Raw genomic sequence first — 18,082 nt, forward strand, 5'->3', positions numbered from 1 at the left:
TGAGTGCATTGAATTCGACGGATTGGTTGAAGATTTAGGAGAAGTTGAGCAAGGAACGAGCTTTACCATTGATAATGATTCTGCACCAACTAGTGACGTTGATGATCTTGTTGAACCTTCTTTCATTCGATGTAAAACCAATATTAAGGAGAAACGTGCACAACCTCAGAAATATACTTTGATCAATGAAGATGATATGGAAGAAGTTGATGAGCAAGAGATGGAATTTGAAGAAGTCAATAACCAAGAGATGGAGATAATCATAGAAGAGTCAAAGGGGGTAGGAACAACCATGATGCATCCATTGAAAATCTCCTTTCTCAAGTTACCATTGTGTAAAATACAAGTTAAATGGGTAAGCGTCTCATACTTTAAATTTTTTGGCTCAGATCAACATGCTTTGTTAGAAACGAATTGTCAACTTAAAACTCTTCTTGGAGTGCTAAGCAAGAAAGAATTGGATGTCGAGTGGCAATGTGAAACAAGATTCACTAAGGATAGCATATCAAGACTCGGAGTCCAAAGATGGTCCAAGGCTAAATTCATGGATTTCGAAATAGGATTTTGAGCTTAAAGGAGAATTCAAGATTTGTATCATCCAAATAGAAGTTTGAAGAGCAACAACAAAGTGGGTGGACAACCAAGATTTGGGACCGCGAAATACAATTCACCAATCAATAATTTCGGGAGCTCATTGCTTGGTTAACAACCCTTCCTGATTTGGTTCATATGACCTGGGATCCCATAGAGTATTTGAAGTCTAAGCATTGGTAGAGATTTAAGGATGAATTCAAGCATAAGTTATCATGACAAGAATATTACCAATTGTCGAACGTAAAGACTTTAAACAAAAAGTGCTAGGTAGGAGACACTCTACCATGGTATAACTTTCCTAAAATCATTTCTTTTTATTATTCTTGTACATATTTCTCTTTATTATGTCATAATTTGGTAGATTTTCAATATGAATTGAATGTTTGAATAGTTGAAATAATTTTAAAAAATTGAAAAAATATTATTAATTTAGAGTTTAATTTGTTTTTGGAATGTAAATATTTAGGTTAAGAAGCCTTGTTCATGCTTAGGTTGTTTTTGTTTGAAAAAAATAATTTGTTCATAATTTTTTTTATTTAATTATCCTTTTTTATTAGATTTATTAGAATTTTTAGTTAATTTGGTTATTTTGGAGTTGAATTTGGTTTTAGGATGTTAAAATCTAGTTTAGAAAATCCTTTTTGGGCTTAGTTTGCTTAAGTTTAAAAAAATAAAAAATAAAAAAGGGGGATGAATGTCACCCCAAAAGAAAATTTTGAAAAATAAATGCATATGTGATGTGAATTGAGAAAATACATGAGTGTATGAAAAGTGAAAAATGGGTAGTTAAGTTTTGCATTAGAATTGAATAGGTAGTTGTAGGTTAGGTGGGAGTTAAACTAATCAAAGATTCAAATTCTTAGTCCACTTGACCAAACACATCTTCACATTTATCCTATTCTTATTATAACCCTTAAAAGTTCTCATGATATTTATATGCATACATTGAATATTTTGTTGATTATTAGAAGAAGAACAAGTCTTAGAAAGTAAGATTAAAAGAGAATTGAGTGAATCAATCCTAAACACTTGAACGATTGGAGAATATACACATCTGGTGAGGGGTTCGATTGCTCAATTCTATGTTCTCTTTTCTCTTAAAATCTATTCTTGCAAGTTTATAAAATTTTCTAGGGCTCAAATAATGGTTGGGATTGAATTGACTATTATTGCTTTTTTTTTTTCTCTAAGCTTATTTGTGTTTTTGGAAATTGATTTATTTTGAACAAGTAGATAGAATTAGGTAGAATAGTTTGTAGATATGTTGCAATTAATAAATGTTGACATTCCTTAATCTTGTCTCTCTTGATGTATAGTATGAGGGCATGCTTTGGGTTAAGTGTAGGAGAATTGATAAATCAATATTTTACGATAATGTTTTGCTTGAAAAGAGTAGAATTTATCAACTTATCTTATATTTATTCATTTAAAATGCATACTTTTGTGAATTTCTTTCTAATTGTGCTTAATTGTTAAAAACATACTTTTTATGCTTTAAATTACTAAATTTTATTCACTTTTATCGTATTCGATATCTTGATATGTTTGTTTGAGTGATTTAAGGTTTAGAAGGAAATGATGACTTGAAAAGATGAAAAAAAAAAGCATGCAAAGTCGAGGATTCATGAAGAAATATTTGGCAAAACTCCAAGTCGTGCATATGTGGATACCATGCATACGCATCAGTTCAGGTTCGTGCATTCGTGGCATGTGTGCGTACGCATGAGTTGCAACACATGACTAGCTTAAAAGAACACATGGCATGCGACTTCAAGCCCATTTTGGACCCAATCTAACTCGTTTTTGAAGCATTTGAAACATGGATAAAGGGGGATCAACCAAGTAGTCTTAACTTAGGTTTTTTTTTTATCATGTTTTAGTTAAAATTCTAGAGAGAGAAGTTGGGGTTCGTAATTTAATTTCTCTCTAGTTTTAGGTTTTGATCTTGTTTATGTTTAGTTTTCTTTATATTTTCTTGTTCTACCATCTTAGTTTACCTACTTTTTATTGTTAGTTTTTTGTTTTTGCTATTTTTAGTTTATGAACACTCGTTGAATTTCTAATTTTCTTTAATACAATTTAATCTTTTTCATATTTATTGATATTCATTTGAGTTGTTATTATTGTTTTCCTGTCTTGATTATTTATGGATTTTATTATTATTGCAATTTATGATATTTTACTTTTATGCCTTCTAAGTGTTCGATTAAATGTCTTCCTTAGTTTTAGAATAGAATTCTGAATTCTTGGCTTGAGATTGAGAACTTAGATGACCTTGAGTTATTGAAGCCTTATCCTTAGTCCTTATTCCCCGGGCTTTTTATTCTAATTACCTTAGGGTTTTTGTCCGATATTGATTGGTGATTTAGGGTTGTTAGTTAATTTTATTTCCACTAACGCTATCTTTTCGCTAAGTCTAATTAGTGAGTTGGTTAGAATTTGTGGATTAAAATCAATTATACCTATTTGACTTTTTTCAATGTTTAGGAGTTAACTAAGTGTAATTAACTCTTCATAATTGTTATGTTTGTGGTCAGGGATACAGATAGTGATCCTTTACTCTCAATCCATGTCAAGATTTTTTTAGCATTTGAATTTTCTTTTTTTTGCCTTAATTATTTTTAGTTTAATTTCTCTTATCATTTATATATTATTGTTCTTCAATTTCTTGCTATTTAAATTCTTATTTATTGCTATCAAAATTTCAATCTCTTATAATCAATGATACACACACCTAACTTAATTCTATGAGAAAATGACTGTAATTTAAAATTCTTGGTATTTAATTTAAATTGTGATAATCTATTAAATTTTGATAGAGTTATTTATAAGACTATACTTATAACGAATTCAAATTTTAATTTGTGCATTTCTAAACCGGTATCTCGCCTCTATATATAGTGATCTTTTTATGTATCCATTTTATCTATATGCATATCATTTTCACTTGAACAAGGGCAATAACTCCAACTTTATATTGTATTATTATTCAATAGATGCATATATAGGCTCATTAATTAGAATATGGAAAAAAGTTTGGTGTATTATGAGAAAATGGAGTTATAGTGTGTATTACAAATATGTGGACGTGTCAGATGAAGGGGTAACACGCAGGGGGCGTGGTGCCTTCAACACGCAGGGGGCGTGGAGGCTACGTGGCACGCTCTGATTGAGCCACGTAAGCAGCACGCAGGGGGCGTGCTGAGTCAGCACGCAGGGGGCGTGCTGACGTGGCGGAAGCTGGTTGGCCCGTTTGCTGCACCACGTGGGGGGCGTGCTGCGTCAGCACGTGGGGGGCGTGCTGACGTGGCGGAAGCTGATTGGTCCAAGTGTGAACCACGTGGGGGGCGTGGTAAGTTCACCGCTCTATATAAGGTAGTGCTCGAGAGTGTTTTCCATACTGAGTGAGTGAGAGTTGAGTGTGTTGTGAGGATTCTTTGATGCTGTAGTTGGTGTAATGGAGGACACCGCAAATTTGGTGGTGTATCGTAATGGTGAGATAATACGTAATACTCATGAGGGAGTGAGGTTTGTGTCACAAAATTCGTTTTCGTTTGTGGTTCCATGCACGATGACGTTAATGGAGCTGCAGAACGGCCTATGTCAAAGCATGGAGAATGGTACGTTAATGAGAGTGAGCAGAATTCTGTACCGAAATCCGGTGGTGGTTTTTGGTGGCCTAATACAGTTTGATACCATTCCGATCACGGATGAAGCGAGTATGCAGAATATGTTTCAAATTCACCGGCAGACTTATATGAGACACCCACAGATTGAGTTGTATGTTGAGTTTGAAGCTGAGGAGCTAGAAGCGGTCCAAAATGATATAGATGTAAATGATGATATAGCTGCAGTGTACGAAGGTATGAATAGTGACAGCGAAGAGGACTTCGAAGCCACTTATGAAGCCGGCGATGAAGATGAGGATGGTGATGTGGGAGTTGAGGCAGCAGTGGAGAATGTAGTGGTTCGTCCCTCGAGCAGTCAACCGATGGGCGTTCCACCTTTTATGTGTGAGTTGGATCTCGACGCCATGCATGCCCCCGAGTTTCCGGAATATGCAAACAGAGGTACGTGTTGACTAAATACGAAGTTTTTGTTACTTTATACCTTGGAGTGTGCAATAAACGATGATTTCGGCTTTCTGTAGGTATTGCTGATCCTGAGGACGGAGAGTTCCGAATTGGAATGGAATACAGCTCTAGAAAGTCGGTCGTTGCAGCAATTAGAAGTTTCACTATATCTAGAGGAGTTGACTATGATGTGTTTGAGTCTGAGCCACAGACGTTCTATGCAAAATGCAAGATGTACGGGCGTGGATGTGACTGGCTTATCCGAGCCAGCTTGATACGGAGAAAAGGTTGTTGGGAGATACGCAGATACAACGGTAGGCACACGTGCACCATCGGCTCGATTTCACAAGATCATTCCAAGTTGGACTCAGATACAGTTGCTGAGGCTATAAGGCCCTTGGTCGAGTCGGACCCGTCCATCAAGGTGAAATCTATAATTGCAGAAGTCCAGTCAAGGTTCAACTATACCATCAGTTATCGAAAGGCTTGGTTGGCAAAGCAGAAGTCAGTTGCGCTCGTTTTCGGTGATTGGGAGAAATCCTACCAAGCATTGCCGTGGTGGCTCTCGGTCATGGTGCAGAAGATTCCTGGTTCAGTTGTCCAAATAGAAACACGACCACTCTACAACGGGAACGAGGAGGCACAAGGTGTAAAAATACTTCATCGTGTATTTTGGAGTTTCAATCCATGCATTAGGGCATTCAGGCATTGCAAGCCCCTGGTTCAGGTTGACGGCACACACCTATACGGAAAATACAAAGGTACACTTCTAGTCGCTGTTGCACAAGATGGGAACCAGAACATTGTGCCTATCGCCTTTGCCTTGGTGGAAGGTGAGACAGCTGATGCGTGGCACTTCTTCCTCAGGAATCTGCGAACGTATGTTGTTAGAAAAGACGGTGTGGGTATGATCTCAGACCGGCATGAGTCAATACGGGCAGCAGTTAATCATTCCGGTGGTGACTGGCAACCTCCAAGAGCATGGTGGATGTTTTGTATAAGACACATCGGCAGTAACTTCTTAAGGGCATTCAAAGTCCCTCACTTGCAGAAGCTTGTTGTCAATATAGGGTATTCAAGAACGGTGGAGGAGTACAATACCAACTATAAGAGGTTGGAAGAGCGAGGCGAGGCATATGCCAGGTGGTGTGATGCCATCGGACTCAGACATTGGGTATTGGCATTCGACGAGGGACATCGATGGGGCCATATGACAACAAACCTTGTGGAGTGTATTAACTCAGTGTTGAAGGGTGCCCGTAATCTACCAGTGTTGGCGCTAGTACGAGCAACATATTATAGGTTAAATGAACTCTTTACGCGGAAGAGTGCGGAGTCTCACGAACGCAAGCGTGCCGGATTTACGTACTCCGCATTTGCGCAACAGCGGATAGAAGCAAGTATGCAACAGGCTGGGAACATAGTTGTGCACCGCTTTGATAGAAGAAATGAGGTGTTTGAGGTGCGCGAAATGACTACTGGAAAGGTGTTAGTTGTTGATCTAGCGCGACGGACGTGTGACTGTGGGCACTTTCAGGTTGAACGAATACCATGTCGCCATGTTATTGCTTGCTGTGCTAACCAGCATCTTGATTGGCAGTTGTATGTGCATGATGTGTACAAGATGACGGAAGTTCGTAAGGTTTATAGGTTTGAGTTCGCACCCTTAGGAGATCCTGAGACATGGCCTGCTTATGAGGGACCCACATTGGTCGCTAATCCCGCACAGAGGCGGACGTCTAAAGGCAGGCCCAAACTGACCCGATACCTGAATGAAATGGACTCACGTGACATGCGTGGTCCTCGGATATGCCGTCTCTGTGGGGCTCAGGGTCATAGTCGGAGTAGGTGTCCGCAGCGTGCTGGACCGAGTGGTGCTGGTTCGTAGTTTAGTTTACTCATGTTTGTACTTTACAGTTGCATTTCGTCAGTTAGTGCTTGTATTATCATTCGTGTTTGTACTTTGTTATTTGTATTTTTTCAGATGAAGTCTATCCATTGATATCTAACTGTCTGCTTAATATTGTCATTAACTGATTTTATTAAGTTAATATACAAAAAATGGAAGTACAGGTTACATAAGTTACCAAATCAAACATTAAACACGAATTACATTATACAAAAAAAGGAACTACAGGTTACATAAGTTACCAAAGCAAACAATAAACACGAATTACATTATACAAAAAAAGGAACTACAGGTTACATAAGTTACCAAAGCAAACATTAAACACGAATTACATTATACAAAAAAAGGAACTACAGGTTACATAAGTTACCAAAGCAAACATTAAACTCGAATTACATTAAATTAACTCTGAAAATGAAATCTAGATAACCTAAACCGAAGCTCACTTCTTTCCACCAAAGTACCTCAGTCCCTTACCCATAATGCCCAGACTGAACCGCGATGGATTATACCTATCAGGTGGATTTCGCTCCGTCCGTAGGTCATATGGGTGACCTCGGACTGAGTCATCCACCCCCGGAGCTCCCGAACCACCTGCGTCTGTCGGAGCGGCCGAACCACCTGCATCTGTCGGAGCGGATGATCCAGGGTTGAACGTGTCAACAACTGTGTATGCCCGCTGACGATGCATAAAACCACTATCACATGATGCACTCGCTGACGTGCGGTCGGAAGTATGACCCTGCACACCATGAGCCGTATCTACCGATGCCCTACGTGGATCAGCTGACGCCGACAGTGAAGGGATACCACTGAAATCTGACCAGCCACCCAAACCAGCCTCTCCGCCACTGGAGAAGTCAAACCAATCTGTACCGGAAGGAATGGTAAGTACGGGATCATCATGATGGCCGGACGGACCGTGGTCACTGTGCTGAGAATGGTGGCTGCTCTGAGCGTGGGGGGTGTGCTCAGAGTGGTGATACTGTGGACTGGCCTGAGAGTGATGGCTACCATGACTGTAGGCCGGTGGCTGTGGTATATAATAAGGAATCGGCTCAAACACTGCATGCTGTGGGGCAGGTGGCTGTGGTATATAATAAGGAATCGGCTCAAACACTGCATGCTGTGGGGGAGGTGGCTGTGGGGCAGGTGGATGTGGATGATGAGGAACATAGGCTGTCAATCTCAACAGATGTCCATAGGAGCGTACGTACCAATCCCGATACTCTACCGTCGGGGAAAAATCCCAGGTCGGATGGGGGTGCCGATCCCGCAGTCGACTGTGTCGCCTGTTGGCCCACTCCTCTATCCATCCCCCATGCAAAACTGTCCAGTCATGTAGCTGCACTCCACGTAGAACGATGCAATGCTGATCAACTGGAATATCTCTAACTGCCCCCGGGAGAGGTTGTGCATATCCATACTGACGCATCACTCTGTCCGCAGGGTGCCACTCGACACACTCGAATGACAACAACGGAGCAACGATGTCACACACCTCAAGATGGGGATATAACTCGTCCGGAACGATCAATCCGTGATACGGCCGCCACTCAAACTGCCATAGTATTATTGGCATATTAGAACCCTAACAATAATGGATTGAAAAACGGAACAGCTAAAATATAACTAATTACCTCTTGCATGTAGTCTATGTCATGCCTGAATGTCTCTACGGTCTTCGATAACCACGTTGTAGTCCATTCCGAATGACTCCACCTGACACATTATTAATCGAAAAAATTTAAATAAAACAGCATATGTCAAACATGCATCATGAATATAACACAAGACTAAAATAAGACTTATTACCTCATGGCAACTGGTATCTGGGCGGGTGGAAGGGTTTGTCTCGGTACGGGAGCAAGAAACGGCATTCGCTCCCATGCCCAAATAAACAATAGATTCAGAGGGCCATCCATCTCCTTAGTATCATATCGTGATGCACGGCATAGTGCTCTGTAAAGATGAGCGAGACAAGCTGACCCCCAACTGTAAGTATGGATCTGCTCGAAATCGCGAAGCAATGGTAAATACTTGGCATGTGCATATGCGGTCGACTTGTCCGTGAATAGGGTCGACCCTAACAAACAGAATATATGACATCTGACGTATCTCCTCATGGACTCCTCAGTATTCAACGGCTCTGCATCTCTAATACGTCGAACCCAAGCCAACTTTATATAGGACTTCGCATTATGACTGACTGATGGCTCACGACCGAATATTGCTATGCCCTGATTTTGAACAAACTCGCTGCTACTATCTGTCCATCCACTGACTGGCTCTCCATCAATGGGTAGCCCGAATATATGAGCAACGTCCTCTAATGTCACTGTTACCTCACCGATTGGCAATACAAAGCTATGGGTTTCAGGCCTCCACCTTTCAACCAGAGCAGCTAACATGGGGTGAAATCCTCTTATGACTCCAATTCTGGAGACGTGGTAGAATCCCGTGGCGCGCAAGTGGTTCTCCACAATCGGATTCCACGTCTGTGGTGGATCCAGTTTACGCACCAACAAATTCCTGTTAGGCTGCATTAACAAAATTACATGTTACATTAATTAAATAATAATGCTTATAATATTATAATAATATATATTATACGGTAACAATAATATAATAATATATATATGTATTCTACATAATAATAAATAATATATATCATAAAAAAATATTAATATTATAAATAACATAATAATATTATAAATAATATAATAATATAACGATATTATAAATAATATTCTAATCATATAATAATATTATAAACAATATAATAATAAATATATATTATACTTTACGATGATAACTCATACTGTTATAATATATTATTATTTTTTATACATTTTACATATTTAATTTATTATAATATTTACTTACTAAATTCTTTAATAACAATACAGTATAATATAATTTAGTTACTAAATATATTATTATTATTATTATTATTATTATTATTTTATAAAAAAAAATTATTATATTCTTAAAATATTCAAAAATATACAGAATAATATTTGTAGCACCAAAATATTTATGTATCATAAACAAAATACATAAAAAATAAAATAATTTAAATACATCAAAAAAAAATTTATTTACTTACATAAACGGGATGATCGAGATAGTTGATAATATGTTCTTCAGGGACTAGATAATTACGTACCATTTTTTTTCTAATCCTCTAAATTAATACTCTTATTATTTCCACACATAATCTTAACTCACTACTACTTACTATACCCTCCTTACTAATACAACTAAACTCACTTCTTTCTCTCCTTCTCCCGTGTAACACTTTCCCTCTCTCACTTTCAGGTTTGATTTCCCCCCCCCCCCCTCTTTCACTTTAAGCTTTGATATTATGAATGAAGAGAAGCCCCTCCTGCATGCATATATATACATACATGGACTGCTACCGCTGCTTCCCGGGGTGGGGGGCTGTCTCCTGCATGCAGACAGGACGCAACACGCCCCCCGCGTGGTTGCCTTGGGACTCCGCGCATCTGACTTCCCTGACGTACCACGCCCCCGGCGTGATGAGTCACCACGCCCCCTGGCGTGCTGCCACCTCAGCCACCACGCCCCCCGCGTGCTGCCACCTGGCCTATCCACCTCAGCCACCACGCCCCTGGCGTGCTGCCAGCTGCAACTCCTGCTGCGCCACCACGCCCCCGGCGTGCTGTCACCTGTTTCTCCCGCTCAGCCACCACGCCCCCGGCGTGTTGTGGGTGAGCTCCACCCTCCGGTAATTTTCCTCCTAGGCCAATATTCTGCCAATTCACCATCTCTTCTTCCATACAAAAAATAATTTCCACTATCAGGTTTATCATCTTTATTATCATTTATAATTATCAAAAAATCATTGATAAATTTTTTAATAATAATCATTTATCTCAAAAAAATCAAAAGAAAAAAAAAAGACAAAGGCAATAATCACAGTAACATTAATCAAAATTTTAAAAAAATCACAGGAGAATAAAAAAGATGAGAGAGACGGTGAGAGAAAGGGCAGAGAAAGTGCTGCGATTTTCTGGGTCATGAGTGTTGGATGACGACATTGACTTGTTGTGTCGAGAGGGTTGGACGGTGCTGTGACTCTGTGTCGTGAGGGATGGACGGCGAGGACAATAGATCTGGACGAGTGACAGCAGCGATACAGAGGCGGCGCAGATCCGAGAAATGCGACGACAAAAGAGCGTGGATGATACACAAATTTAAGAACACAACAAAGAAGAATGCGGCGATGGAGAGAGAGGACCGTCGGAGGAGGGAGGTATGGCGGCGGCGACGGGATCTATGACAGAAAAAAAGAATCCGAAGAGAGGTAGAAGACTGACGGAGTAGGAAGAGAGAGTACAGAAAGGGGTTATGATAGGGTTAAGGTAGGGATAAGGCTGGAATTTTTTAAATTAACTAAGGATAAAAGTAAAAAAAAAAGTTGTGTCTCAATGTCTCAACTTTAAAGAGAGACATTAAAAACATGTACTCTGTGTGTATATGTGTACCACCGCCGTATCCATTCAAAATTCGTGTCTCAGCAAACAAACAGTGAACGTGTACCATTGTGTTTATGTACCAGTGTCCATGTTTAAGCAAACAAACACAACCTTAAAGACCCTCAGCAAAAGCTATAATTTTGGAGCATGCACTCAGTAAGGACGGAAAGGTGAACTTATCAGGTAAAACGCCCATCTCCGTCATGTGAATGTAGAGCAAGATAGCTTGGTCCCATCAACCAAGTAATCATAGTTTAGATTTTATTATGTTTAATTAAAATTCTAGAGAGAAACTCCAACTTCTCTCTAGGAATTCTAGGGTTCTTTGTTCGATGAAATACTTTTCTTAGTTTTAGAGTAAAATCCTACATTCTTGGCTTGGGATTGAGAATTTAGGTGACATTGAGTAGTCATTGGTGTCTGATATTAATTGGTGATTTAGGGTTGTTAGTTGATTTATTTTGACTAACGCTATCTTTTCACTAAGTCTAAGTAATGAATTGGTTAACATTTGTGGAGTGAGATCAATTATGCCTATTTGACTTTTTCCAATATTTAGGGGATTGACTAAGTAGGATTAAATCTTTATAATTGTCATGTTTGTGGTCAATGACAAGGATAGTGATCCTTGACTGTCAATCCTTATCAAGATCTTTTTAACATTTAAATTTCTTTCTTTACTTTAATTGCTTTTAGTTTAATTTCTCTTACCATTATATATTATTACTCTTTAATTTCTTGCTATTTAAATTCTTGTTTATTGCTATCAAAATTTCGATCTCTCATAACCAATGATACGCACACCCAACTGTAATTCTGTAGGAGAACGACCCAAAATTTAAACTCTTGGTATTTGATTTGAATTGTGACAATTTATTAAACTTTGATAGGATTATTTTCTGGTTTAGAACTATACTTATAACGAATTCGAGTTTTAACTTATGCATTTCTAAACTGGTATCTCGTCTCCATCAAGCTTTTGGCCTCGTTGCCGGAGAGTTGTAATGTGTGCTTGTTATTGGCTATTATAAATATGTAAATAGTGTGAATAACTTATTTTTTGCTTGATTTCCTATTTTGCTAGTAGTTAGGAGTTTGTTTTTCTTTACTTTTTGATATCCTTTATTTTTATTTTCTCTTTTTCTATGAATTCTCATCCTTGTTACTTTGAGTATGGTTGTGACAATTTTGTAGGAAATGGTGATTTCAATAATAATTTGCACCAAGGAGTGAATTATCAATTGAGGGAGGAGGCTCACACTCAAGACCAATCTTCATGGAATCAACCTCCTCCATCCTACTATGATCATGTCTCATCCTATAATGCATATCAACCAAATGACTATGGTGACCCTTGCTGTGGTTATGAACCTCAACCACCATATTCCTATGAACCTTATCCTCAAAATTATCCTTAACCATAATACCCTCAAGTCCTATATATTTTACCACCAAACAACTCCATGAGATCCAAATTCATATCTACTATACCACCAACTTTATGAACCTCATAAACAACTACCCTTTGAACCACCACCATTTCAACATCAATATTTTCATAACCCTCTTGAACCATCACCTCCTTATATCCAACCTCAATATTCCTACCTTAATGACCCACCTCCCTTACACCATGACTTCCTCCAATATGACAAACCTTCTTTTCCACTACAATTCTCAATGGACGAAGCTCTCCAATCATTAATCCAACAACAAAAAGAGCTTCGATCTATTTTTCAAAAAAAATTCCAAAAAAGGCAAAGGAACTTCATGGTTACCTTAGCCAAAGCCTTAACCCGCTTAGTTTCATTACGTTCGTATCACAATCAAAGCATTTTTGTGGATGAATGTGAAGAATCAATCGAAGAGAGGAGTGGGAAAGAAAGTTTAGAGTCTCAGGTGAAAGAAAAGGAGTTGATGAGTGAGGTGCAACAAGCAGAGGATGTTGAAGAGGAGAAAGTGAATGATTCATTGCTAAAAGGTTAGAATGTTGAGTGCATTGAATTCGACGGATTGGTTGAAGATTAGGAGAAGTTGAGCAAGGAACGAGCTTTACCATTGATAATGATTCTGCACCAACTAGTGACGTTGATGATCTTGTTGAACCTTCTTTCATTCGATGTGAAACCAATATTAAGGAGAAACGTGCACAACCTCAGAAATATACTTTGATCAATGAAGATGATATGGAAGAAGTTGATGAGCAAGAGATGGAATTTGAAGAAGTCAATAACCAAGAGATGGAGATAATCATAGAAGAGTCAAAGGGGGTAGGAACAACCATGATGCATCCATTGAAAATCTCCTTTCTCAAGTTACCATTGTGTAAAATACAAGTTAAATGGGTAAGCGTCTCATACTTTAAATTTTTTGGCTCAGATCAACATGCTTTGTTAGAAACGAATTGTCAACTTAAAACTCTTCTTGGAGTGCTAAGCAAGAAAGAATTGGATGTCGAGTGGCAATGTGAAACAAGATTCACTAAGGATAGCATATCAAGACTCGGAGTCCAAAGATGGTCCAAGGCTAAATTCATGGATTTCGAAATAGGATTTTGAGCTTAAAGGAGAATTCAAGATTTGTATCATCCAAATAGAAGTTTGAAGAGCAACAACAAAGTGGGTGGACAACCAAGATTTGGGACCGCGAAATACAATTCACCAATCAATAATTTCGGGAGCTCATTGCTTGGTTAACAACCCTTCCTGATTTGGTTCATATGACCTGGGATCCCATAGAGTATTTGAAGTCTAAGCATTGGTAGAGATTTAAGGATGAATTCAAGCATAAGTTATCATGACAAGAATATTACCAATTGTCGAACGTAAAGACTTTAAACAAAAAAGTGCTAGGTAGGAGACACTCTACCATGGTATAACTTTCCTAAAATCATTTCTTTTTATTATTCTTGTACATATTTCTCTTTATTATGTCATAATTTGGTAGATTTTCAATATGAATTGAATGTTTGAATAGTTGAAATAATTTTAAAAAATTTAAAAAATATTATTAATTTAGAGTTTAATTTGTTTTTGGAATGTAAATATTTAGGTTAAGAAGCCTTGTTCATGCTTAGGTTGTTTTTGTTTGAAAAAAATAATTTGTTCATAATTTTTTTTATTTAATTATCCTTTTTTATTAGATTTATTAGAATTTTTAGTTAATTTGGTTATTTTGGAGTTGAATTTGGTTTTAGGATGTTAAAATCTAGTTTAGAAAATCCTTTTTGGGCTTAGTTTGCTTAAGTTTAAAAAAATAAAAAATAAAAAAGGGGGATGAATGTAGGATAATGGAGGATACGGAATGAATGCTCTTCGATGCTAGCTAGGTGTGGACGGTTCCTCACAAACTGAATTGCTTTCTCGAGTTGCTGTTGCCGAAGCTGAGCTTGAAGAGCTCGGAGTAAAGCCCTTCTCTTTCTTTAGGAGCATAAGAAGATGAATCCGAAAAGAAGAAGCTATTTCCGGGTATGAGGCAAAGCCAGAAGTGGTTTATCCAGGCTGGTTGAACCCCCGAAAGAAGCACCAATAGCATAAATAGCTATCATGGTTGCGGGTCCCTCAATGCCTTTTTCAAGCAAGCCTAGCCGATTGAACTACAACGGCCGAATGCGGACTTGATAGTAAGTAATGACTGCTTGCTTTCTTGTTGTCACCCCAAAAGAAAATTTTGAAAAATAAATGCATATGTGATGTGAATTGAGAAAATACATGAGTGTATGAAAAGTGAAAAATGGGTAGTTAAGTTTTGCATTAGAATTGAATAGGTAGTTGTAGGTTAGGTGGGAGTTAAACTAATCAAAGATTCAAATTCTTAGTCCACTTGACCAAACACATCTTCACATTTATCCTATTCTTATTATAACCCTTAAAAGTTCTCATGATATTTATATGCATACATTGAATATTTTGTTGATTATTAGAAGAAGAACAAGTCTTAGAAAGTAAGATTAAAAGAGAATTGAGTGAATCAATCCTAAACACTTGAAGATTGGAGAATACACATCTGGTGAGGGGTTCGATTGCTCAATTCTATGTTCTCTTTTCTCTAAAATCTATTCTTGCAAGTTTATAAAATTTTCTAGGGCTCAAATAATGGTTGGGATTGAATTGACTATTATTGCTTTTTTTTTTTTCTCTAAGCTTATTGTGTTTTTGGAAATTGATTATTTTGAACAAGTAGATAGATTAGGTAGAATAGTTTGTAGATATGTTGCAATTAATAATGTTGACATTCCTTAATCTTGTCTCTCTTGATGTATAGTATGAGGGCATGCTTTGGGTTAAGTGTAGGAGAATTGATAAATCAATATTTTACGATAATGTTTTGCTTGAAAAGAGTAGAATTTATCAACTTATCTTATATTTATTCATTTAAAATGCATACTTTTGTGAATTTCTTTCTAATTGTGCTTAATTGTTAAAAATACTTTTTATGCTTTAAATACTAAATTTTATTCACTTTTATCGTATTCGATATCTTGATATTTTGTTTGAGTGATTTAAGGTTTAGAAGGAAATGATGACTTGAAAAGATGAAAAAAAAAGCATGCAAAGTCGAGGATTCATGAAGAAATATTTGGCAACACTCCAAGTCGTGCATATGTGGATACCATGCATACGCATCAGTTTAATTTCTCTCTAGTTTTAGGTTTTGATCTTGTTTATGTTTAGTTTTCTTTATATTTTCTTGTTCTACCATCTTAGTTTACCTACTTTTTATTGTTAGTTTTTTGTTTTTGCTATTTTTAGTTTATGAACACCGTTGAATTTCTAATTTTCTTTAATACAATTTAATCTTTTTCATATTTATTGATATTCATTTGAGTTGTTATTATTGTTTTCCTGTCTTGATTATTTGTGGATTTTATTATTGCAATTTATGATATTTTACTTTTATGCCTTCTAAGTGTTCGATTAAATGTCTTCCTTAGTTTTAGAATAGAATTCTGAATTCTTGGCTTGAGATTGAGAACTTAGATGACCTTGAGTTATTGAAGCCTTATCCTTAGTCCTTATTCCCCGGGCTTTTTATTCTAATTACCTTAGGGTTTTTGTCCGATATTGATTGGTGATTTAGGGTTGTTAGTTAATTTTATTTCCACTACGCTATCTTTTCGCTAAGTCTAATTAGTGAGTTGGTTAGAATTTGTGATTAAAATCAATTATACCTATTTGACTTTTTTCAATGTTTAGGAGTTAACTAAGTGTAATTAACTCTTCATAATTGTTATGTTTGTGGTCAGGGATACAGATAGATCCTTTACTCTCAATCCATGTCAAGATTTTTTTAGCATTTGAATTTTCTTTTTTTTGCCTTAATTATTTTTAGTTTAATTTCTCTTATCATTATATTATTGTTCTTCAATTTCTTGCTATTTAAATTCTTATTTATTGCTATCAAAATTTCAATCTCTTATATCAATGATACACACACCTAACTTAATTCTATGAGAAAATGACTGTAATTTAAAATTCTTGGTATTTAATTTAAATTGTGATAATCTATTAAATTTTGATAGAGTTATTTATAAGACTATACTTATAACGAATTCAAATTTTAATTTGTACATTTCTAAACCGGTATCTCGCCTCTATATATAGTGATCTTTTTATGTATCCATTTTATCTATATGCATATCATTTTCACTTGAACAAGGGCAATAACTCCAACTTTATATTGTATTATTATTCAATAGATGCATATATATGTACCATATATGATTATTGATTTTTGGCATGTTGTCACTAAATTAAAATTGGTTCCATGCTGTTTTGAATTTCCATGCATAGCAAGCACCAAGAAGTTTCCAAAGTGCTCATTAAATTCACCAACAATTTAATAAACAATGTACAAATAATATGAATTAATAGAGTTAAAAGAATAAATTTAATTAATAGCATTAAATTAGAATGTAGTGTATTTTTATTTGATTAGTGATTATTTATATTGTTTAAAATAATTATTGTTTACCTAGTATTTTCCATTCAGAATGTGGTATCCAAAGGCCATGCAACAGAAAGACAATAGTAAATGTCACAACTCCCATTCACTCCATCAATGAAGTCTCAAATACTATGCTGACTTCTATTGCACCATTTGTATTATGTATATTTGGTTAACAACTAAATATGTCTGAATTATTTTGTTGCTTATTAAAATAATTTTAAATTTTGTTATTAACAAAAATATCATTTAAATAGTTTAAAAATGTGATAAAAATACGTAATTGTAAACTGAAACGCTTTACGTTAACAAAAAAAGAAAGTAAAATAGCAAACAACTTTCTATGAGACAAATAAAATTTTAACATTGGCAAGTGAGTCACATCATACTTTTTTATTAATAGAACAAGTTTTTTTTATCATAGTTAAACATTTTTATCACGTTTTTATATTATTTAAAAATATTTTTGTTAATAATAAAATTTAAATATATTTTTGTCATCAGCACTAAAATCATTCAGTACATTTTTAATAGTTTATCCATGTCGTTATACATCATTTATGATCAAATTCAAAGCATTAGGATAGGGAATTACAAAAGAAAACAATATTTCAATTTGAATTAGATGATGTTTTGTTAGTTCCTTAGAAGATTGAATTAATATCAATGAACTGACATCATTCTATCAATTAGCCTTCCCTAAGAAAACATGGATGGATAAATAAATAAATGAATGAATAATGTGGCTAATCCTAAATTCAGTTTTTGGATTAGCCACATAAATATCGTCAACTCTGCCTCAAGGGCCTTTAATATCCAACAAACTTTTCCATAATAAATGCTATGTATAACTTGGTATTATTTTTAATAATTGTCAAACTAGATGAGTTACCCTACTAAAATATAATTAATTCCATACCCATTAGTAATTTGTCCCACAGATTAACCACTTGCATTAAATTATAATTGTTAACCATTTTAATGTAATAAAAGTTAATTATATAACCATTTATACAATAGAATGACATGTACTAGTATAATACAATATATATTGAATG

General features: G+C 36.1%; 1 protein-coding gene across 1 annotated transcript; it reads left to right on the top strand.

The window, feature by feature from the left end:
* Nucleotides 1–4,051: 4,051 nt before the first annotated feature.
* LOC130975500 (uncharacterized) lies at nucleotides 4,052–6,704 on the top strand. Its single transcript, XM_057900291.1, has 3 exons — nucleotides 4,052–4,664; nucleotides 4,745–6,547; nucleotides 6,652–6,704. Exons 1-3 carry the CDS (start codon nucleotides 4,052–4,054, stop codon nucleotides 6,702–6,704), a joined length of 2,469 nt encoding a protein of 822 aa, XP_057756274.1.
* The last annotated feature ends 11,378 nt before the right edge of the window (nucleotides 6,705–18,082 follow it).

Source organism: Arachis stenosperma, chromosome 4 (assembly GCF_014773155.1).
Source record: "Arachis stenosperma cultivar V10309 chromosome 4, arast.V10309.gnm1.PFL2, whole genome shotgun sequence".
Taxonomy (NCBI): Eukaryota; Viridiplantae; Streptophyta; class Magnoliopsida; order Fabales; family Fabaceae; genus Arachis; species Arachis stenosperma.

Excerpts from the sequence above, each read along its gene's own strand:
- LOC130975500 (XM_057900291.1), top strand. The coding sequence starts at position 4,052 with ATGGAGGACACCGCAAATTTGGTGGTGTATCGTAATGGTGAGATAATA. Across the intron at positions 4,665-4,744 it reads TCCGGAATATGCAAACAGAG|GTATTGCTGATCCTGAGGAC; the intron begins GTACGTGTTGAC and ends GGCTTTCTGTAG. Across the intron at positions 6,548-6,651 it reads TGCTGGACCGAGTGGTGCTG|ATGAAGTCTATCCATTGATA; the intron begins GTTCGTAGTTTA and ends GTATTTTTTCAG.